At 42.2% G+C, this 24657-nt stretch overlaps 1 protein-coding gene and 1 non-coding gene across 11 annotated transcripts in view; one reads left to right on the forward strand and one right to left on the reverse strand.

Moving 5' to 3' along the window:
* The window catches only part of REPS2 (RALBP1 associated Eps domain containing 2), a 285301-nt gene that overhangs the window by 171532 nt on the left and 89112 nt on the right, over nt 1–24657 (reverse strand). For all 10 annotated transcript variants that reach the window (XM_064364499.1, XM_064364494.1, XM_064364493.1 and 7 more), the window contains exon 6: nt 1610–1745. In XM_064364499.1, the coding sequence (XP_064220569.1) occupies nt 1610–1745 (136 nt within the window). The remainder of the gene's footprint in view (nt 1–1609; nt 1746–24657) is intronic.
* Nucleotides 4943–5074, forward strand: LOC135269985 (small nucleolar RNA SNORA16B/SNORA16A family). The gene has a single exon (XR_010338215.1). It is a non-coding gene; the product is annotated as a small nucleolar RNA SNORA16B/SNORA16A family (small nucleolar RNA).

Here is a 24657-nt window from a genome sequence, read left to right on the forward strand (position 1 = left end):
TAGGCTCTCACAAGGTCAGGATCATCAATAACACTGTCTTCCGCCTCCACACAATGGAGGTGACTAGAAGGGGACAATAACACACAGGGAGCTGTTGTCTACTATGATGACAATGCCTTCTTCTGGAATACCTCCTCAAGTTCCTGCCTGAGGCTATTTTACGGTTAACTTTTTTTTATATAAGTAAGAATATACTATAAAGTAACAATAAAAGTATAGCATAATACATAATAAGCTAATAAGGGTCATTTAGTGTTATTATACACTGTACATAATCATGTGTGCTAGGCTTTTATACGACTGGCAGCACAGATTTGTTTATATCAGCATCATTACAAAAATGTGAGCGCTGCCTTGTGCTATAACATCATGATGGCTACAGCATCACTAGGTGATGGAGTTTTTCAGCTCCATGATACTGTTATGGAACTGCCATCATTGACTGACTGAAATATCTTTATGTGGTAACTGTAGGTAAGAGAAAATCACTGGGGCTATGTAATAGGTACACAGAGGTTTGTTACACGGGCCAGTCTAGTTGTGTCTACATCTGAAATTCTGCAAGATACAAAAGTTAAAAAAAAAACAAAAAACATTTCTAACAATTACCTGTTTGCATTTGGCTAAATACCTGCATATGTCATGAAGAAACTCACCTGATCACAGGGTAAGATTAGCAAGTGGTCAAATCATGCAATATGGATTTCTGCTTATTTTTCCTTAATCATGACATCAACATTAATTTGTTGTATCTGTACTATTCTGCCATCAATAAAGCCATTACCACCAATCAGTAAATGATGTTTGCAATTATTTATATAAGTATATTTTAATTATGTGCCTCATTTCACAAGATTAAAAAATCTTAGCCCACACTTCAATATGGCAGGTTACAATTATTAAGGACATACTGTTATTCTTCAAAGTTTAAAATCTAAAAAGAAAGGTTTATGAATTTTTCTTCCAGACTCTACTATTTCACTGTTAGTTTAGTCCTTCAGCCTGGTAAAATGTAGCCACACTGGCATTAAATGAGTTCCTCTCAGCTTGAATTTTATATGAGAACTCAACAGGAATCTATATATCTGAAGACAACCCAAAACAACTGACAAGTGGGAAAGCACTGGCCAATTTTTCTTCCCCATTTTAGTTTCTCTCAAAAAAGCCGGAGGAGAAACACTTGAGCCAAAGAAAACGAGCCTGAGTTTGAAGTTTGAAGGCACAAATAATATAAAAAGACCTGCGACACCAACTCATTAGGAGGCCACATTCTGTCCTTGCTCGAGCTCTAATATAACGAGGAAGCAATGAGAGGCGGCCCCTCGGCACGACACTCTACCATTTCGAGAACTGCCTCAGCTGATAAGGTGCAGGTCTGGGCCAGGTTCCCCACAAATTCCCATTTAAGCCCTTTGAAATGGAAACATAATTTTCCAAATGTCATTGGCAATTTTTTTTCTGCATGGCTTACATCTGATAAGAACTTGGACCTTAGAGGAAAACAAACTGAAATCACAGAAGACTGCCATATCAATTTTGCATGAATGATTTCTCAAGATGGTAGCTGTGATTCCAGTGAGAGTGATGCCTGGGGAGCCCACATTTTTACCTGAAATGAAAGAGCTTGGGTCTGGCTGAAGGGATCGAAACTGATTGACATAGTACTCGCGCTGTTCTTCTGTTATCCTCCAGGGTTCATCGAGGTAACTGTTGTTATCCTGTAGTTCTCTCTCCACTGAAAAGGACTTTAAGAATAAATTAAAAAGTAAATGCTCAGAGAACCTGTCTTTAGTGAGATGAAGTAAAACAATTAAACACCAATAAGTTATTGTGTGTTATGCTTAATTTTTTTCCTCAGTTGAAGAAATTTAACTGCCTCATAACTAGAATCTAACTAGAACATAAATTTAAAGGCAGACATCATGCTTTATATATTTTCTGTATTCCTCAAAGTTAACAGGACTGAGGCATGACATACCCAATACTCAGTAAGTGACAAAAAAAATTCTAATTGTAATGAAGGAAGGGTTAAAAAAAATATGTTCATTCTTATCTTCCACTATTCCTCACATTTTTGTCCTTTCAGATTAGCTGAGTGGATAATAAAATTATCTGAATTCTTTTTAAACCATGAAAAAGAAACTAGAACAGCTGTAACCACATATTTTTTACTGTTGCAGTTATACTGAAACACTGTATAAATCCAGGAATCAAGAGCTCTAATTCAAATCCCACATTTCCAGGTCCTACTTGAGTGGCAAGTCAGGACCACTGAACCTCTCATTTGGCATTTGTGAATTAGAGATAATATTTAGTAACAGAGCTGGGTGGTGAGAACAGCTGTCATGGTACCACAACAAACAGGGTAACAAGGAGTGCATCAGACCTGCCACTAGAGGGCATGCAAGTCAAATTTGAGGATTTAAGAGCCTAGAAAACCAGGGAAGTAGTGCAGGAGAAAACAAAGCTATGACAGGCATTGGGGGACTAAGAAAAATGTCAATGCTGGGAGGAGGCGTGGGCCTTCATTCCATCCCTCCCATGAACCCTAAGACTAAAGTGTTACTTGCCAAGGACTACCTTCATGGGACCAAGAGGTGGGTGAACACAAGAAGACTGAGGCTTGGCTGGGCACAGTGGCTCACACCTGTAATTCCAGCACTTTGGGAGGCCAAGGTGGTGGATCACGAGGTGAGGAGTTCAAGACCAACCTGGCCATCATGGTGAAACCCCGTTTCTACTAAAAATACAAAAATTAGCCGGGCATGGTGGTGCACACCTGTAATCCCAGCTACTCGGGAGGCTAAGGCAGGAGAATCACTTGAACCTGGGAGGCAGAGGTTGCAGTGAGCCAAGATCATGCCACTGCACTCTAGCCTGGGCAAATAGAGTGAGACTCCACCTCAAAAAAAAAAAGAAGAAGGATGAGGCTTAATGACAAAAGGAGGCTAGGAAAGAAGGGGAGGGGTATTGCTGCTAAAGAGCCATCAAGGTGCCTGCTTCTGAACACACTGTCAAGGAGGGAATTAATCATTGCAAGGAAATTCCACCCAGTAACCCTAGAAAAGACAGTGGACATCTCCTCCCCTTCCCCATACCCCCCCACACACACACCATTCCAGGAACTAATTCTTTCCAGGAACACATGTCTCCCCTCTGACAATGTTCAGAGAAGAAAGGAGACTAGAAAATGTTGAGCTATGATAGAACCTTGAGGTGTCCATGGAATATTATGCAGCCATCAAAAACGATGAGTTTGTGTCCTTTGTAGGGACATGGATGAACCTGGAAACCATCATTCTCAGCAAACTGACACAAGAACACAAAATCAAACACCGCATGTTCTTACTCATAGGTGGGTGTTGAACAATTAGAACACATGGACACAGGGAGGGGAGCACTACACACTGGGGTCTGTTGGGGGGGAGTAGGGGGGACAGCGGGGGGTGGGGAGGTGGGGAGAGATAGCATGGGGAGAAATGCCAGATATAAGTGAAGGGGAGGAAGGCAGAAAATCACACTGCCACGTGTGCACCTATGCAACAATCTTGCATGTTCTTCCCATGTACCCCAAAACCTAAAATACAATAAAAAAAAGAACCTTGAGGTGTCATCTCTGAAGTAAAATATGTATTACTTTGCCATCTTACACCTTGGATTAAGGGTGCTTTGGGAAGGCCAGGACAATGAGATGAAATACTACCTGTAGAATGGATATTTCCAGAAGTGCTAAGTGAGAATACACCCAGCAAACAGGCTATTCCTCAAAGTCATTTGGGTCCTTTGGTCAGAAGGAAGGTTACATAAAGAGGTTGAGAACGGTAGGGTTGTTAGTCATTTGTAATATACATACCATTTTCATACTAGATGAGTTTCTACTAAATGTAAATCAAACCATTCTTAAATGTTCAAGAAGTCATTATCCATTAGTTAATACCTTAAATTCATTGAGTACTTTGAAATTTACAAGCATTTCACATACTCCTACTTGTCTGAGCACCTCAAGACTTTAGAGATGTAAGTGGGTATTAATTATTATATTTTTTTCAAGCTCAAGGAACTTACCCATATCCATTAGTGAACCCCTTAATGACCCTCCTTTTTTAAATCTCTTGTTCAAAGGCAGGATCTTGCATATCAGGATTTTTTTAACTGGGTTGCATCTATCTTAATTTTTTTCAAAAACCTCTTCTTATTATTAAAATACACAGGCCTGGAGCAGTGGCTCATGGCTGTAATCCCAGAACTTTGGGAGGCCAAGGCGGGTGGATCACCTGAGGTCAGGAGTTCTGGCCAACATGGTGAAACCCCACCTCTACTAAAAAAAAAAATACAAAAACTTAGCCAGGCATGGTGGCGGGTGGCTGTAATCCCAAACTACCTGAGAGGCTGAGGCAGGAGAATCACTTGAACCTGGGAAGCAGAGGTTGCAGTGAGCTGAGATCGCGCCATTGCACTCCAGCCTGGGCAACAAGGGTGAAACTCCATCTCAAAAAAAATATATATATATATACACAAAGAAAGAAAGCAAAAAAGATCAAAATCCAGTCTGACCACCAAAGAACCAAACAGACCACACAACCTTCCAAAATGCTCCCACCAAATTCCAAAGCCATGCCCTAGCAGCACTTCCTGAATTAGTCCAGATGTCTGACTGGGTTCCATTGGTAGAATATAGGGTGAGGGATGTCAGCTTGAATTGGATTGGATTACTGGCCATGACATAATGTGGAGAACTCACAGAAGCACTGCCCTCCAGATCAGCACTGACAGAAATAGCTGAAGCAAAGGAACCTAAAATGTAGGCATGGGCAGGAGAGACGAACAGACCTATGAGTCAACGATTTGGTGGCAAAGATGGTTCGTGAAGAAGGTGGGATGTGGGTTGGAAGCTCTGTCCCACCACTTCCGAGTGAATGAAGACACAGAAATCTTCATGCTGAGTGGCCCTTATTGCAGCTGCAGCTGCTTCCACATAGCTGCTGTAGTCAAAAAGGAGCCCAGAGTCAGTTTCCTTGACCGTCACCATTCCGTTTGCTATAACTGATCTGCAACATTTTGGGAAAATACAGTTCCATTGAATAAAGAAATAGAAAAAGAGAAGAAATCTCCAAGCTGGATGTTGGGTCTGCTGCATTCCCGGGTCTGACATGGAAGCTGCTGTTCCCCTAGAACATGCCCCTTCCCTCCTGCTCATGAAGCTGCCATGTAGCTGTCCCTGTCAACCCATGTGTGCCTCTTTCTCCAATGCCATAGCCATCTGCTTTCTAGTTCCTCTCCCACATTACCTCAGTGTGGCATTAGTGGCCTCTTAGCAGGTCTCAAGTCTACTCCCACAACAGAAATCAGGAATGAACAGAAGGGGGTGATTAACTCCTCTGCTTAAAAGCCTACAGAGATGACCTGCTGCTTAACAAAACATCCACTCCTGCACCTGGCCTTCACAAGCCTCACACCCCAGCCTTCTCTCAGCAGGCTTTCTGACTGTACATGCTCACTCCTCAGGGGTAAGATGTGTGTCTTCTTCCCAGAACAGTCTTCCCCTGCTCAAATCCTCCAATGTACCTGCCATGCCCACGGCCATGACAGAGGGTACCGCCTGTTCCCATGCTCTGCTGCGAAGGTGGGTCTGGCAGCCTTGTGTGGGCACCATGACCCAACTCATGCCTGGTGTCACCTGAGCGGGAGTAAGGGTGGGTGGGCACACCATACACTGTCCTTTGGGATGCTCTGACAAGGGCTTAGGTCAGATGCTCATTCCTGGGAATGTGGATGAGAAATATCAAAGCCAATGAGCAGAGAAAGCAGACCCTAAACAGATGCTCAGCAGGGCCGTGGTATAGAGAAAGGGCAGGTGGGGCTTAAAGTTATGAGGGTGCCAGAACCAAGCATCAGCAGAAACTGGGACATAGGTAGAGAAACGACACAAAGAAGGAGGGCAAGGAAGGCTGTGACAGCCTAAAGATAAGTGGACAGTAAAGCAAACTTAACGCAACTGGGGCAAGGCCTGTTAACAGTAGAACAAACATGAACAGCCAAGAACTCCCACCCCTACAGACTAGTGGGCCACTCCTTGGCTCTCATTTCTTAGATTCCCATGAAAACCACAACCCCTCTTCCTTTTCAAGAAAACCTAAGTGGGAAAGGAGAGTTCCTACTCCCTAAACCTAGAAAGGCCTTAGGACAAAGGGAGAGGGCATATGAGCACCGTGTAACCCACAGAGTGGCCCTTCAACTGGTTTGCACTAAGTGTGCTAGCCTATCCCCCATCTCTTTCCCCTTGCTTCTCTCTGTATGCTTGAAATTGACTTAATAAACTAAGTGATTTGAGCATCTTAAAAAATATGAATCTTGGCTGGGGATGTTGGCTCACACCCATAATCCCAGCACTTTGGGAGGCCAAGACAGGCAGATCACTTGACTCCAGGAGTTTAAGACCAGCCTGGGCAACATGGCAAAACCCCCATTTCTATAAAAAAAAAAAAAAAAATTTAAATTGACAGGCATGGTGGCATGCACTTGAAGTCCCAGCTACTCAAGAGGCTGAGGTGGGAGAATCACCCGAGCCCAGGAAGTCAAGGTTGCAGCGAGCCATGATCATACCACTGCACTCCAGCCTGGGCATCAGAGCAACACCCTGTCTCAAAAACATATGTATGAATCTTTATGATAGTCATAGTAAGTACCACGTTTGAACATTTAAAGTGTTCATCTTCACCCAGGTTTCAATCTGAAGGGCAAGAGCCATATCAGATACTCCTTTATCCTAACTATAATCCCTGGCAGATACTTCACAGATACTAAAAGGTAGTAAGAGCTCTACTTGTTGACAGGCTTCAGGAAGTTCAAAGATACGTCTTGTATTGCAAGAGATGTGGAAACTGCTCTATGATGTTCTTTCTGAAAGAAAACCTGTGAGTCTGTTTTGACATTTTAAAGTTGGAGATCTACCAAAAGAAGGCCTTGTCTGTCTTCCTGTAGTTCACCTATGGTCTGATCTCCATGGGGGTTCTCAAGTTCCATATCCACTAAATTAGTATTTCAAAGTCAGATAGGGGCATATGGAAGGATCTGATAACATTCCACACACTATTATGCTGAAATATTCCAAAAGAAAGCCAATCCACTGCAAGAAACAAAATGATTTGAACTTTGCTGTATAAACAGTGACCTGCTCACTCACTCATGCAGCAGATACTTACTGAATGTCAGCAATATCCCAGATACTAGTAAATAGTGATACACTGGTGGGCAGATTCTTTTTCCCAAGAAGCCCAGAGTCCAGTGGGGGAGAAAGGTAAACAGGCAATCTCAAAACAGCAAGGTAAAGTGCTTTAGTAAGAGAGGGTACTCTAGAACTTTGCCACTCAAAGTGTGGTCACCATACCACCCTTATCAACATCAGGGGGGCCGCTAGAAGTAGACTCCCAGGCCCCATCCCACACTGAGTGAGTCAGAAAATCTGAGAGTGGGGCCCAGGAATCTGTGGTTTAACAAGCCCTATCAGTGATTCAAAGCACACTCAAGTTGAAGAAGCAATGCTGTAGGACGTGCAGAGCAAGGCAGCCAAAAGGAGCAGCATTTGCAAAGACACCAAAACACGAGAAAAAAATGGCCGTCTCCTGAAAGTAGCTCCCTTGGGCTCCGGACAGATAGAACAGGCTGCCAGTACAGGGTGGATGTTAGTGGTGTTGCCTCAAGATGGTGTAGACAGAAAAAGCAGGACCCAGGTCATCATGAAGGCTCAGGTACACCAACTTATGGGGTTTAGACTGTTTCTAGAAGACAATAGGGAGACATAGATAAATATTAAATGGGGCAATCGAATAATCAGATCTGAGTCACAGAAAGATCACTTCAGTGAGGAGAGTGAACAGGGAAAGACTAAAGGCAGGAAAACCAGTTAAGGCCCTATCTGCAACCCCAGCCAGAGGTAAAGGTTGCTCAGAGCTGGGGAGGGCTATAAGAAGAATAGGAGAGAAAGAAGCCATATGGCCACCACCAGAGGAAGGCCCATTCTGGAAGTGGAATGTAGCTCAGCACCTCTTTGTCAGCAGCTAGGGGCCATCTCACCGCAGGACCCAGATGCGTGGACTCATCTCTTCTGAACTAGCCCAACAATCAACCACAACAATCGACACAACTTCTCAGGCAAAGATCTGAAAAGTCAGTCACCTAAGAATGGCTCATTATGAAGTCTGAAGGCACTGAGAAATGAGGGTGAATAAGCTGTGGAGACTTAGCTTTCCAAGTAGAAGCAAGGACCAGGAAAAGCTTCACTTTTGCATGTACCCTAAAAAGGCCTCCCCTAGTCAACTCCAGCTCCAGTGGTTTTGTTGGCTGAGCAGAGATACTTGCTACTTGGTGCCAATTTTGAGCTCTGCCAGTGTTTTATTTTTTAAATAAAAGGAGGGAGAGAGAAATCTTTCACATCTGTCTGCTTAAGCCACATACATATGGTTCATTATACAGTTTCTCTAGACACAGGAGAATTAGATTTGCTTATATTTAAAACATTCAACCCCTTGGTTTTGTTTCAAGTGAAATGCAAATATTTGGCACGGCAAGTTATTATCTCTGGGGAAAGCAGACTGTTTATAATGAAAGACTTCAAAAGACTCATTAAAAAGTAATACTATTAATAAAATCCCAAAAGGTGACATTTATCCCTACTAACTATCAAACTATCTTAAAAATCAAGCAAAGCTAAATAATACAAATTGCAAGGAAGCACTGTTGGAGAGAACTTAAGAAGGGTGTGTATATTATTTCAATCATAGAACATTTCTGGTTAAAACATAAACCCACCCTAAAGGCATCCTATAAATGCTGTTTTAGAGTCCAGCCATTTCACCTATGAGGAGGTAATGATCTTTTTTATTTTAATTGCATTTTAGGTTTTGGGGTACATGTGAAAAACATGCAAGATTGTTGCATAGGTGCATACGTGGCAGTGTGATTTGCTGCCTTCCTCTCCTTCACCTATATGTGGCATTTCTCCTCATGCTATCTCTCCCCAACTCCCCACCCCCCGCTGTCCCCCCTACTCCCCCCCAACAGACCCCAGTGTATAGTGCTCCCCTCCCTGTGTTCGTGTGTTCCCATTGTTCAACATCCATCTATGAGTGAGAACATGCGGTGCTTGGTTTTGTGTTCTTGTGTCAGTTTGCTGAGAATGATGGTTTCCAGGTTCATCCATGTCCCTACAAAGGACACGAACTCATCGTTTTTGATGGCTGCATAATATTCCATGGTGTATATGTGCCACATTTTCCCTGTCCAGTCTATCATCGATGGGCATTTGGGTTGGTTCCAGGTCTTTGCTATTGTAAACTGTGCTGCAATGAACTTTCGTGTGCATGTGTCCCTATAGTAGAACGATTTATAATCCTTTGGGTATATACCCAGTAATGGGATTGCTGGGTCAAATGGAATTTCTATTTCTAGGTCCTTGAGGAATCGCCACACTGTCTTCCATAATGGTTGAACTAATTTACACTCCCACCAACAGTGTAAAAGTGTTCCTATTTCTCCACATCCTCTCCAGCATCTGTTGTCTCCAGATTTTTTAATGATCGCCGTTCTAACTGGCGTGAGATGGTATCTCAATGTAGTTTTGATTTGCATTGCTCTAATGACCAGTGATGATGAGCATTTTTTTATATGTTTGTTGGCCTCGTGTATGTCTTCTTTTGTAAAGTATCTGTTCATATCCTTTGCCCACTTTTGAATGGGCTTGTTTTTTTCTTGTAAATTTGTTTTAGTTCGTTGTAAATTCTGGATATCAGCCCTTTGTCAGATGGGTAGGCTGCAAACATTTTTTCCCATTCTGTTGGTTGCTGATTCACTCTATTGACTGTTTCTTTTGCCGTGCAGAAGCTGTGGAGTTTGATTAGGTCCCATTTGTCTATTTTGGCTTTTGTTGCCAATGCTTTTGGTGTTTTGGCCATGAAGTCCCTGCCTACGCCTATGCCCTGAATGGTTTTGCCTAGGTTTTCTTCTAGGGTTTTTATGGTGTTAGGTCTTATGTTGAAGTCTTTAATCCATCTGGAGTTAATTTTAGAGTAAGGTGTCAGGAAGGGGTCCAGTTTCTGCTTTCTGCATATGGCTAGCCAGTTTTCCCAACACCATTTATTAAACAGGGAATCCTTTTCCCATTGCTTGTTTTTATCAGGTTTGTCAAAGATCGGATGATTGTAGATATGTTGTGTCGCCTCCGAGGCCTCTGTTCTGTTCCATTGGTCTATATCTCTGTTTTGGTACCAGTACCATGCTGTTTTGATTACTGTAGCCTTGTAGTATAGTTTGATGTCCGGTAGTGTGATGCCTCCCGCTTTGTTCTTTTTGCTTAGGATTGACTTGGCTATGCAGGCTCTCTTTTGGTTCCATATGAAGTTTAAGGTGGTTTTTTCCAGTTCTGTGAAGAAGGTCATCGGTAGCTTGATGGGGATAGCGTTGAATCTGTAAATTACTTTGGGGAGTATGGCCATTTTCACGATATTAATTCTTCCTAACCATGATCATGGAATGTTTCTCCATCTGTTTGTGTCCTCTCTTATTTCGTTGAGCAGTGGTTTGTAGTTCTCCTTGAAGAGGTCCTTTACGTTCCCTGTTAGTTGTTTCTACACCTCTCATGTCTCTTCACCGTGCCAGACTAGAGTCAAGCTCAACAGGGTCTTCTTTCCCCGCTCATTCCACCAAGCCCGTTCCCTTGGCTGTGGTTTTGCTGGATAGTAGGTAGGGACAGTGGGAATCTCGTTCATCCATTCATGCGCGTCACTAATTAGATGACGAGGCATTTGGCTACCTTAAGAGAGTCATAGTTACTCCCGCCGTTTACCCGCCCTTCATTGAATTTCTTCACTTTGACATTCAGAGCACTGGGCAGAAATCACATTGCGTCAACACCCGCCGTGGGCCTTTGCGAGGTAATGATCTTTTAACAGTGTCCTGTTACTGCCTTAGTAAAAAAACCATCTAGAGTAGCAAAAGCTCATATTAAGCCCAAAGCGAATATGTGAGGATGCCTCCTCTGCCAAAAATATTTTGGAAATAAGATTACCATAAGGCAATCACTGATTAAAACATGATCTCATTAGCAAAGATGTGAGAAGACTCGATTACTGTAAAGAAAAGGATGGCTACTGGACTGGTGAAACTACACTATAGCCCAAGTGACTATTAATTTGCCTAAAGAAAGATCATGGGAATTAGTCATGGGGCTGAGAAAAAAGAAGTCACAGAGGCAAGTGGTAGCAGTCCTGATAGGTGGGATTACAGCAGACTCCTCCAATAATTCATGCTCTACTATGCCTGGTATAGAGGAGTCACTAAGTGGCTGCCCAACCAGCAATGAGTTTCCAGTCTTCCTTGAAGTTACATGCAGTCATGTGACTGAGCTGTAGCCATTGCAATGTAGGCACCAGTGGCCTGCCCTACTTCCAGGCAGGGCTAGTACCCTGTGGCACTCCTCTACTCTCTTTCCCATGTGCCCACTGAACAGACAATGGCAGAGTGACAGGACAGAAGGAGCTCTGGTGCACGAATCACCATGCTGAGGACTGCGGCCTGCCAAACTGCTATATGAGTGAGAAACATACCTACTATGCAAAGTCATTAAAATGTGGGGCATATTTGTTATAGCAGCTGTTTCCCCAATGAATGTATCCTTCAAGCAAGGCCCAAAGGAAAGGAAGATCTGCCCCTCACAACCACACAGCCAGTCCTGGAGATGGAAGCCTGAGGCTATCGTGGTTTTGCAATTTGACCAATGACATTAGACCATTATGAGCCCAAACAACTTTCTAATTCTAATTTGATTGTCTATGCAGGCTATCTATAGGACACAAATGCTGATTCATTTTTACAGCAGTCTTTCTGTCTTTGGGTAATACAGGTTCATCTTTCATGGATATGAAGGAGATTCCCAGTTAAAAAGAGAAGACAGCTCGAGTAAAATTGTGGGGAAAGTGTTCAATGAGGAATGAAAAGGAGCTAGAAAAGGAGACAGAGCTCAGCAATTCTGTTCTAACATGAAACCATTCCATATTATGCTCGATCAATCTTGTTTATGCTTTGCCTCTCACCCTACCACATACTATCCCATAAAGCTCATGAGGACAGGAAATTATACATATCTTGATCGCTGCTATATCCCAAATGACTGGAAAAGTGACTAACATACAGGAAACACTCAAGAAGTATTTGCTGAATAAGTAAACAAACGAATATTTGAAAAAATTCTCAATCCCAGTCTAGAGACAGAGAAAGGTTAAACTGAGTTCTCTTACACTGACTGAAGCTGGACTTTATAGGCATTTACCACATAATGTCATCCAACATTATAAAGGCTGAGCCCTCTCCCCTACCTCTGAAATCAGAGAACTTTTTTAAAACTTCCTTTTTTCTAGTCTTTATTTCAAAATAATTATAGATTCACAAGAAGTTGCAATTAATAATTTGGTTTTGTCTGTAGAAAAGTTAGTTAAAATTAAATCCCAAAAGAGAAATTTAATCTTATCTGTTTCTTCAGAGAAATAAACACACAAAGATGCCTTCAACCACATATTACCAAACTCACTTAGGGATCTAATTTCAATAGTTCAGAGGTTGACTGCCAAACTGTAGGAATCTCTCTGAGCCTAAAGTGCAACACACAGTTGCTGCTTATTACTATAAGCTTTACTTTTTTAAAACTGTTACTTAGACACAGAAAAATGTTCGGCAACAAGTATTTACTGCTTTGCTAAGTGTCAGGTGCCGTAAGTACCTAATGGACACAATCCATTTTCATCTTCACAACCCTGCAAGGTAAATCCGGTAATTCCCATTTTGCAGAACAGGAAACTGAGGATTAGGTAAGGGAAATAATTTACCAAGACCACGCACCTATGGCAAATGGGTAGAGCCAGAATACAAACTGGGTCCAAAGTATGTACTCTTGATCATCAAGCTCTGTAGTTATCTCTATCTGTTCATCCATCCCTAAAAATAGAGCATTTCCCTTATGGAAAGAATCTCACTGCAATGCCTAAATCATTGCTGCAATTTTGCAGATTGAGGATCTGAGCTTGACTTATGATTATGCTGTATTTACACCCTCCTCCCCATCATCTAGTTTAGTTTTAGATTTTGGCTGGTGAACTATTAAATTATACTGACAGAGCACTATTTTATTTCTCATGTAATTTTTGCATGTAAGCATCTGGCATATCATCACAAAAGAATCCTAGAGATAGTCAAACAATCCAGGTATTTAATCATTTTACTGTGATTGCAGTATGTGGCGCTAACAGTATTTTGATTAACACAAGAAATGCTCATTAGTAACCACTGTCTCCAATTCTCTTCTCAGGAGCCAAGATCTCCTGTTCCAGAAGGGCATTTTTCCTTCATGATTATCAGGATTTTGTGCTCTGCTTAGAGGAGAAAGCCAAGAAAAATGAGAAATCAGCAGTAAGGGGAGACTCTGACAAGGTTTCAGACTTCCATTAACAGAGCAATGACGTTCCCACCCTCGTCCTTGCTGGTTAGGCCAAGGCTGCCTGACTCTTCACTATGTTCTCCCCTTCACACTCAAGGCAGCCCGAGTTCAGATGGGAAACAGATGCATCCAGAACTTGGGCCAAATTCAAGAACGCTTTGGAGAATGAGGCTACTGACTGGAGGTACAAAAAGAATGCAGGTTCCAGAGGCAGACAGACTTGGGTTCTAATCTGGCATGTCACTTGCTAACCAGTAAATTAACTTCTGAGCCATCAGCTCCCACCTGCAAGGCAGTCACAGAGCCCACAAGGCCCTGCATCCCTCTCTGGCCTCATCTTCTACCCACTCCAGGCTCTAGCCACAGCTGCCTTCTTTCAGTTCTTCAAATGTATCTGCTCTCCATGTGAAATACGGTAGAGACTGCGTCACTCAATGTCCATTCCACCCTTCAGCATAAGTCCCAGCACTGCACAAGCTGGCTAGCTAAAAACTCCACTGTCAAAACACCTTTGCTGCTACAATTCCAAATAGAACTTAAGTTCCACTTAACAAATACACACATGGAGGACTGATGTAGACCCGAGTTACAGGCAGGGAACAAAGCTTTCATTTGCCTGCCAAGGTTGTGTGTGGTGTGGATCTGGTTGGAGCTGACACTAGGGCAGCAGTTTCCCAATGCTGTAGCTTTCTGATTGTGACAGAGGCAAAGCTCTCTCAGCAGCCCAGCTCTGCTATGGGGTTTTGAAGATTGTTGGAAACTCAGAATAGAGTCTGCATCTTCAGCCCTTCCAAAGACTTGGCAGGCTGTCCAAATCCCTTATTATAAATCACTATTTGCTTCAACTAGCCAAAGGGGATTCTGGTGTCCATAATTAAGAACCTTGATCAAGATGTGCCCTTTGTCCAGGCTCTTACCTCTACAGGAGACACTCCACTCCTCTCCTCACCTCCCAGCACCATCCTTCCTTTGCCTATTTAACTCCTATTCATCCTTCACAGCTCAGCTCAACAGATACTTTCTTAAAGGAGCCTTCTCTCACTTTCTAGCTATAGGCTGAATTCCTCTGCTACATGACACCATGTCCTTAAGGCCTTTAGGGCAATTTTCAGTTTTCAATTACACATGCATAGGTGGGATCATTTGATTCAAATCTATCTGCCCCTTTTGACTGCAAGCACCTTGAGGGCAAGAGACTGTATAGTCCTCAGTGTACCCCTGTCATGGTGGCTGACTCATGGAAGCCACTTAAGTATTTCAAATGGACAAATGGAAGATGTAACACCTACCTTGTGAGATTGTTGGGAGGACTGAAAAGGGCCAACACAGCACTGGGACCAAAGAGGCACCTTAGTCAGTCGTGACTATTGTTGGGATAGGCAACTGGGGGCATAACACTCCCTGCTCGCCTGAGATCAAGGGAAAGACTGACAGGCCCAGGGGCTAAAATGGTGCCAATCGTAAAGAAATCTTCCATATCCACAGCCTGGCATATAACTGAGACCAAAAGGTCCTGGGAAATAAGTCACTATCCTTTCCAGAGTTACAAAGTACTGCCTGGAACCAGGAGTTCAATCCAGTGTTTTCAGCTACATCTGGGAGGCTAAATCAACTAAACGTCTCTTTTATTGTCAAGAAGTGTGGGTACACAGTGAGCACCTGAGGAATATACTAAGAAACAGGTAGAGGCCAGGCACAGTGGCTCATGGCCTGTAATCCTAGGACTTTGGGAGGCCAAGACAGATGAATCACCTGAGGTCAGGAGTTCAAGACCACCCTCGCCACATGGTGAAACACCATCTCTACTAAAAAAATATATATATATATATATATATATATATATACAAAAATTAGTCAAGCACAGTGGCACACACCTGTAGTCCCAGCTACTTGGGAGGCTGAGGCAGGAGAATTGCTTGAACCTGGGAGGCAGAGGTTGTAGTGAGCTGAGATAACACCACTGCACTCAGCCTGGGTGACACAGTAAGACTCCATCTCAAAAATAAATAAATTAAAGAAAAAAGAAACAGGTAGAAAAGATTTATACTGTGAAAATAAACTTCAGTTATCAGTTGAGATTAACTGTTTCTTTCCTTCCCCAAAAGTTAAGGGCTAGAAAATCACAAAGAGAACTATAAGCAGGTGAAGAAAATAAGTAAGCAGGAAACTGGAGGCTATAAAAAAACAGGAACTCCTTATGGCAATAGTGTCTGCTCAGGTATTTGTGGGTTCTTCAGTAGACTCAGTGAAGTAGGACACCTGGAGGACGTATTAGCCTTTGACCCCTTAGGAGATGGTGTAAAAGTCCATCTGGGGTCTCAAATAAAATGGGGAATGAATTTGGTGAAAGAAGATATCAAGAATAAAGCACATATATACCTAGAAAATGCATCAAACTCATTCTTCCTATCACACTCTCTCTCTCTCTCTCTCTCTCTCTCTCTCTCTCCCCCTCCCTCCATCTACCTTTATCTCGACCTCTATCTCCTCCTCCCTCCCATTTCAGTGAAAGGAACAGAATTCAGCTGTCTCAGCAATGCTGAGAGGTCCACACACACACACACAGTGTTGACATTTACCATTTCTAACAATAGAGCATTTTTTTTATCCCTAATCTCTACCCATAAACTAAGTAATTCAACTTTATTGTCATGACCTTATAAACAAGAAATCCCCCATTGCAGGCAGGCCTGGGGTTCTCCAGAACTGGGAAGCAGCTAGGGTCCATAACCTCCTTCAGGGGTCTCAGGTGCCAGGATCTCCCCTCGACCACTCAGGGAGCAGTCTTCCACACACACTCCAGTATATCTCTGGTCCAAAGGAAAAGACAGACCAGTTTCTGGTTTCATTCCATTAAGAATGACAAACCAAGTAATCAAAACAGCATGGTACTGGTACCGAAACAGAGATAGAGACCAATGGAACAGAACAGAAGCCTCGGAGGCAATGCCACACATCTGCAACCATCTGATCTTTGACAAACCTGACAAAAACAAGCAATGGGGAAAGGATTCCCCATTTAATAAATGGTATTGGGAAAGCTGGCTAGCCATGTGCAGAAAGCAGAAACTGGACCCCTTCCTGACACCTTACACTAAAATTAACTCCAGATGGATTAAAGACTTAAACATGAGACCTAACACCATAAAAACCCTAGAAGAAAACCTAGGCAAAACCATTCAGGACATAGGCATAGGCAAGGACTTCATGACTAAAACACCAAAAGCATTGGCAACAAAAGCCAAAATAGACAAATGGGACCTAATTAAACTCCAGAGCTTCTGTACAGCAAAAGAAACAATCATTAGAGTGAACTGACAACCAACAGAATGGGAAAAAATTTCTGCAATCAACCCATCTGACAAAGGGCTAATATCCAGAATCTACAAGAACTAAAACAAATTTACAAGAAAAAAAACAAACAAACCCATTCAAAAGTGGGCGAAGGACATGAACAGACACTTTTCAAAAGAAGAATAGATGAGGCCAACAAACATATGAAAAAATGCTCATCATCACTTATTATTAGAGAAATGCAAATCAAATCCACATTGAGATACCATCTCATGCCAGTTAGAATGGCAATCATTAAAACATCTGGAGACAACAGATGCTGGAGAGGATGTGGAGAAATAGGAACACTTTTACACTGTTGGTGGGAGTGTAAATTAGTTCAATCATTGTGGAAGACAGTGTGACAATTCCTCAAGGATCTAGAAACAGAAATTCCATTTCACCCAGCAATCCCATTACTGGGTATATATACAAAGGATTACAAATCGCTCTATTATAAAGACACATGCACACGTATGTTCATTGTGGCACTGTTTACAATAGCAAAGACCTGGAACCAACCCAAATGCCCATCAATGATAGACTGGACAGGGAAAACGTGGCACATATACACCATGGAATACTATGTAGCCATAAAAAATGATGAGTTCGTGTCCTTTGTAGGAACACGGATGAATCTGGAAACCATCATTCTCAGCAAACTGACACAAGAACAGAAAATCAAACACTGAATGTTCTCACTCATAGGCGGGTGTTGAACAATGAGAACACATGGACACAGGGAGGGGAGCATCACACACTGGGGTCTGTTGTGGGGGCATAGGGGAAGGACAGGGGTAGGGAGGTTAGGGAGGGATAACATGGGGAGAAATGCCAGATGTAGGTGACAGGGGGATGGAGGCAGCAAACCACATTGCCTTGTGTATACCTATGCAACAATCCTGCATGTTCTTCACATGTACCCCAGAAGCTAAAGTGCAATAAAATATATATATATAAAAGATGCTGAGACATGCCAAATATGAACAAGCGTGTACAGCTACTGCACATGTGCATGCAAATGACCACCCAGAACATGCTTAGTAGTAACATTTCTTCCCGCCCCTGTGAATAACCATGTAAGGCTCCCATAAAGGGAGGCTCCCTCATGCTGGTCTTTGCTGTCTCATCCTTACGAGCAGCCCACCCTGAATCCTCTTTCAGGGTGTACTGTCCATTCTACACCTCACTTTCAAAATATTTTTTCTTTGCAATAAATTGCCCTATGCTGGGAAAAAAAAAAAGAATGACAAACCAATACTCAAAAGAAAAAGGGGCACTGGAAATGAATCAACAGTTCACAGAAAAGGAAATACAAGCAGCTCATAAACTTAATATATTTCACTTCACTAATAAAGAGATATGCTAATTAAACTACACTGAGTTATCATTTTTCACCTATGAGAGTGGCAAAGATCCATAAATTTGTTAGCACATTGCATTTGCAAAGGTATGAGAAAATAGCCATTTTCATACATTGTTGGCAAATACATAAGCTGCTACACCTCCAACTTGAAAGTCGTTATCAAAAATTACAAATATATAGGCATTTTCACCCAATAATTCAATTTCTAGGAATTGGTCCCATATATCTACAAAACACAGTGATTGCAAGCACGAGATGTCAATTAAAAGGGGCTGGCTAAATGATTTACGCAATATGCAGACAATGAAATACATCTGTATAAAACAAAAAGATGAGGAAGTACTTTATGTGCCACTATAGAACATTAATAAAGCTTATTGTTAAAAGTGCTAAATGCATGCTAGATATACAGTATGCCACCATATGTGTAAAAAAGTATAACTATGTTTTACATATATTACATATAATTATATATAATACATATTTTCACTTGTAAGATATTCATATACATTATATAAATGCTTTGTATAGAACTATATAAAATAAATGGGTCATATTAGCTGCCCCTGGGATGAGTGGCTTTAGGGAGAAATGGTAGGGACACTTTTGACTGTGCCCTTTTGTATCTTTTGAATGTTTGACATATTTTTTAAATCTGTAATCGTTCTGAAGAACAATCGTGTTTGAGAGCTCACACATGTTCATATGAACACCTACTAAGTAATGCCTTGGTAAATAATTCTTGAACCCCAAAAGAAGCCAGGTGGGCCTGACCTGCTTTGTAGGTCACATCCCCGGGCTGAGTATTAGGTTAGACAACCAGAGTGGCCAAGACAGTACCCAGTATGCCCCACTTATTTACCTGCTTCACTCTTCTTCCAAACTCAGATGACCAATTCTCTCATGACTCAACTCTAACCCACTTCACTCAATCCCATCCCAACCCATCAGTCATTCTCACTCCTCTGCTCTCCTTATCCTCCTCGCGTCCTGGTCCAGTCTACCCATAAAATATCTTTCACGCCACAAGAAGTTCTCTCGGTGCTATATCAGCCTCCGAAAAATACTACTTCCTGCTGTTTTCATCAAAGCTCTTAGAATGAACAATTTACTTGTGGTAACTATCAATTATCTTCTGACTCAGGCCAACATCACTCCAACAGAGCCTCAGGAATATTCATTTCTTTCATCTTCTTTCACATACTTGCCTTTCTCTTGGGTTCCAAGAGGCCCCAAGGAGTGGAGATCACCTGCTTCTAGCCATAAGTACCTGCAGTTATATCTAGGGTAGGAGGTATGGCAAGAAACTAAGATGGAGAGAAAGTGAGGGAGGAAAGAAGATAACTAAGTTAAATAAACATTTTTCAAGTTACACACTTTGAGATGAATATGGTGCTGGCTAACAATGCCTAACATACCCTCCCCTACCTGTTCATTAGAAAACCTACAGCAAAAATATAGCTAAGCCCTCTGAGGAATGGGAGAGTAATAGATGTCTCCAAATTCTGTCATTTTGTCATCTCTGAAGAAGAGTAGTGAGTGTTGAGAATATGTTCTAGAAAACTGTTACTTTCACCCCTCCAAAAAGCAAAGAAAACATCACAGCAGTATCCTGAGGGTTTGAAAAGTGAATGTGTTTTGGTTTTAAATAAAAGATAATTTTTTTCTAGTGTGATCTAGCTGGAAGAATATTTCGTTTGCCAAATCTGTCTCCCTAAAGGCAGGTAAAAATATATTCTGCATGCACACACATTCATATATATGAATACCTATATTTGCATGTACATGTGCAAAACGTTCCTAGAATGATACAAAAGAAACAGGCAACCCTGGTTGCCTCTGAGATGGGAAAACAATAATGATCAAATGCCTAACCCTCTGGCTGAGTTTCACACATAAATAAGCTGATGAGCAATGGACCTTTTTCTTTTTAAGAGTGAAAAAAAGGAAAACATCACATGTACAAGAAAATATCAGAAAACACTTAGGTTTCACGTTCTCAATGGGGAATAAAAGCACAGATGAATTCGGACAAAGGAGAAAACAAAGAAGGCAAAAGTTAGGATGAAGAGTAAGGCTCCCACACAGAGAACACTGACCATCTGGGAAATGGCCATAGAGTTGAGGGAGAGCAGCAGTGAGCTGCTGTGGCTGAAGAGGTAGGTGAGGGCCAGACAGCAACATGGATGACATGTTAAGAGCCATGCGCAGAGAGGGATGGGCTTCAATCAAGTCAGCAGGATGATCAGATTTGTGTTTTGTGTTTTTAAGATTGTTTTCATGTGAAATGAGAATAATAAATTGGAAGAATGCAAGAGTGGAAGCAAGGAGAAAGAGAGGGGCTGATATAATACAATCAGTGAACAGGATAATGGCCTGAATGAAGAAGTACAGAGGGATGCATAGACACTAGCTATTTGGAAAGTGGTACAGTCAGGACTTAGAGACTGAACAGGCATAAGGAGAGAGAGAGAGAAGTCAAAGACAATGACCAGCATTCTGGCCTGTGCTGATGGGTGGGTGGAGCTAGGAGCGGAAGAGTGAAAGCTGGTTTTGTGAAAAAAACATGTCAGTTGCAAGTGACAGTGGAACATTAGAGTGAAGACGTCTGGCAGATGGGGCAATGTGGTCATCAGCATCCACAGAGCTAAAGAGTAAGTAGAGTAAGAAGTAGGCCCAGGGGTCTCCAACATAATAAGGGGCAGGCAGAGGAAGGAAGATTGAAAAAGATGAGGAAAGAGCAGCCACAGAAGCAGGAGGAAAACCAGGAAAGCAGGCATGATGGACATCAAATAATGAGAGCATTTCGAGAAGGTGGTCAGTGTCCACAGCTGCCAAGGAGACAAAAAAGACAAGGACTTAACATAAAGTTTCTCACGACCCTGCAAAAACAGAGGCGGTGGAGAACAGTGGGAGTAAAGGGTGCAATTCTAAATCTTTTGCCAGCAAAATTACAAACGACTGTACTATCTAGATGTTGAGGATAATTTGTGAAAAGCAAACCACAAAACAACCTCTAAACATGTGATAACAGATGAAGCAGAAAATAAGTCTTATAATTTCTTTAAAAAGCACTATCAACCATCCATCACCATAGGATATGCTTAGTGCCTGAAATTTTGAAGGGAAAAATATCCAACACCCGAACAAAAGTGAAATCCCTAAAATAGTAAGCAAAAAGATGTATCATTCCAATGTTTAGGCACTGGATTGGCATAGGCACATCTAAAATGCCAACACCATGCTGGGAGTCCCTAAAGGCTTCCCCTAGGACTCAGAGGACATGTCCCCTTGTAATCAGGCAGGAAGAACTTGAATACAAGGCCAGAGAACTAGCTAGAAGAGAAAGAAGGTTGCCATTGGTACATTAACATGGCAACATGAGGGGAATTAGTAACCCCAGCCTAGGCCTAGCACCATGCCCAGTAAACACTAATCCCCTATCACCAAGAACCTTCACTTCAAATCCCCTCATCTACATGACTAATCCAGGTTGGCATTTTGCTTTCTGGAACATGGAGTCCAGCCAAACCAAGTTAACAGGCATAAGAAGGAAACCTAAGAACAGAAGAACGAACAACACATCAGCCATGAAAACCACGGACACATTAAGAGAATGGGACTATTGCTGATTGTTACAATGGGCTGATAAATCCATTCAAAGTCATTTGCATTACAGAAAATAGAGAAAAGAGAAAGATTTATGTGACCTTGGGCAACCAAGGTCACACAGAGTTTTGCTGGACTTGGGTAAGAACCTGTCTAATTTTTTCTGCACTGATAGCCCATTGTTGCCAAATACCTGTGTCCAGCCTCAGCTCTCTCCAAAACTCTAGACCCATGTAACATACCAGCTCTTCAACAACTCCTCTGGACTATCTCAAAAGCTCAGTTCCTGACATCCAACACTGAACTCATGATCTTTCCCCAGTGCCAGTGTTTCATCTAGGGCTTCCTAGCTCAACAGGTGACACCACCATCCATCTGGTTCCTGAGCCAGAGACCAAGGAATCATGTCCAGTGTTTGAACTCCAACCCTGCCACTTCCTAGCTGTGATCTTAGGCAAATTAAATAAGGTCTCTAAACCTCAGGTTTTGTCATCTGAAAAATGGGGTAACAACACTAATTACTTCATAAGATAGCTGCGGGCACTGAAAGAGATAATGTCCTTAAATTGTCAAGCCCATAGGAAATGTCTTTGCATATGCAGTTCCCTCCATCTTATCACCTGCTCCCCACTCCCACCCCGTCACCTGGGTAACAGCTATGTACTCTTCTCATTCCAACTCAAATGTTGCTCTCCCTCCAGAAGTCTTCTTTGATCAGCCCCTGCCCCTCAAGGCTAGGTCATACCCCATGCCCATTTTCATCCTCAAAGTACAGTGTAATTCCTACTGTTATCCCATATCGTAATTATATATTTACTTTGTGTTGGTTTGGTTAATGGCCATCTCTCCAACAGCTCCATGAAGAACTACTGTAAGCTCCATGAGGGCAGCAACTGCTAGTGTTATGCCTCATTTTTGTATTCTCAACACATTGCACTGTGTTGAGAATACAAAACAGGCGGCACTTAATAGGTGTTCACTAAATATCAGTTGAGTGAAGGGCTCAAGAAGCATGTTTGTCAGCAGAAAAAGGAACCTGGGGATTAGAAGAGAAGCCACAGGATGCCAATCCAAATGAGCACCCATGACCATGCCATCCAGGGGGCTAGGTAGAAAGGGTCTGGTGAGCCCAATCACACCACTGTAAAGCTCAGTATGCACTGCTAGTTTGACTATCATCCTAACCATTCAGGATCTGGCCTCTGCAGACCCAGGACATACTCTGTAGGAACCTGCACAGATACATTTTGGAGAGCTTAGGAATAAATCCCAGTCCTATTGATACATTTTCTAACATAAACCTCACTCCACAGTGGGTGTGATTCTCATGTTTAAAGGCACGTATTTTTGTACTGCAGGATCTCTAAACACAGCAAACTACTACATCTGGAGCTCAGCTGAAGAAACAATTGTCTTTTGCAACTTGGGGATAAAACTGAGCTGTACTGGCCCTGGGAGCAAATGGCATATTGGTTCTCCAATGTGGTACCAATAAGGGATTTTTTTTAGAATATTTTTTACTACACCCAATGTTTCTTTATGCAGCAACTCTAGAACCTAGCCTTCTTGTAATATGGGACTCTAATGTGGGGCAAAGTAATGAAAATAGCAGGTTTTGACACTGGACAGGCCTAGACTCAAATTCTCCCTTTGTCACTGACTAGTTATGAATGAAACCTTAGGCCAGCTATCTGACTTCTCTCAGCCACAATCAACTCACTTATACTATTAGAAGCAGCAGTAATGAGATCTTATGGTTGTAGGAAGCATTAAATATAAATAAATAGCCTGTGGCTAAATTAGTATCTTTAAGAAATTATTTGTACACAGAGTATCACCTTAGAAGATCAAGTTCTGCACCACGTCTAACACAGTGCCCCATCCCCAGAAGGTATTCCATGAACACCAGGATCTTAAGACTTTGTTTATTCCATTCCAAACTAGCAGCCCACTTCTTTATGGGAATGTCTGACACCACCCTTGTGAGTAGAAGTGCCTGTGCAAAAATGTTCCTTCTTCCCAAGTTAGACAATTGAAATGTTATACAAACCGCCCCACTTCCTCTTTTTAGTGTCAAATAGTAAACCTGCATGCACGCAAACACGCGCATACGCGCGCGCGCGCGTGCGCGCGCGCACACACACACACACACACACCCTTCTTTGAGAATATAAATTTCCCAGCACAGGACCCAGAGACACTACACAAGGCAACAGCTGCAGACAGAGAACAAAGTAAGAGCTCTTTATCCAAAGGAAAACACTGGAGAAAGGGAAGCTGAAATTTTCTAAGCTGTGGTAGAGCCAGAACAAACTGAGATATCATCTGTGCTTTTGCCATAATATTTCTTTGGTATTTATTACAAAAGGAAACTGTAGCTGCTGCCACTTGTACAATAACTGTTCTCCAAACAGCATTGGTCTAGGCACTGAGAGAGAATACAGAACTACCTCTGCCTTCCAAAAGTTTACCATGTAATTAGAGAAACAAAACAAATGGAAAACAGTTAACTATGCATTAAATGAGTAATAATAAAGAATAAGGCAGAGACAAGACAGGCTGCTTCAGAAAAAGTGAAGCTCTCCTGAAGCTGGTGGCTAATGATTTGATAGGTGAAGGCAGAGGGATATACTAAAGACCAAGAAGCAGCCTAGTTTATTCTAGAGACACTGAGAAGGGGTAGAAACATACACAGTAGAAAAGATTTAGGAATTTATACAAGCAACAAACAAGACATGCAATATTTGCATGAGGGAGCAGTTTTAGATCTTCCTTGCAAGGAAAAGGAGGGGCCATCAAAAAGCCATGTCCCCAAAGTCCAAAGCTTGCCTCCACTGTCCCAATGGCATAACCCTACATCATCACT

This window comes from Aotus nancymaae, unplaced genomic scaffold (assembly GCF_030222135.1).
Source record: "Aotus nancymaae isolate 86718 unplaced genomic scaffold, 86718_ANA_hifiasm-v0.15.2.pri h1tg000058l, whole genome shotgun sequence".
NCBI lineage: Eukaryota > Metazoa > Chordata > Mammalia > Primates > Aotidae > Aotus > Aotus nancymaae.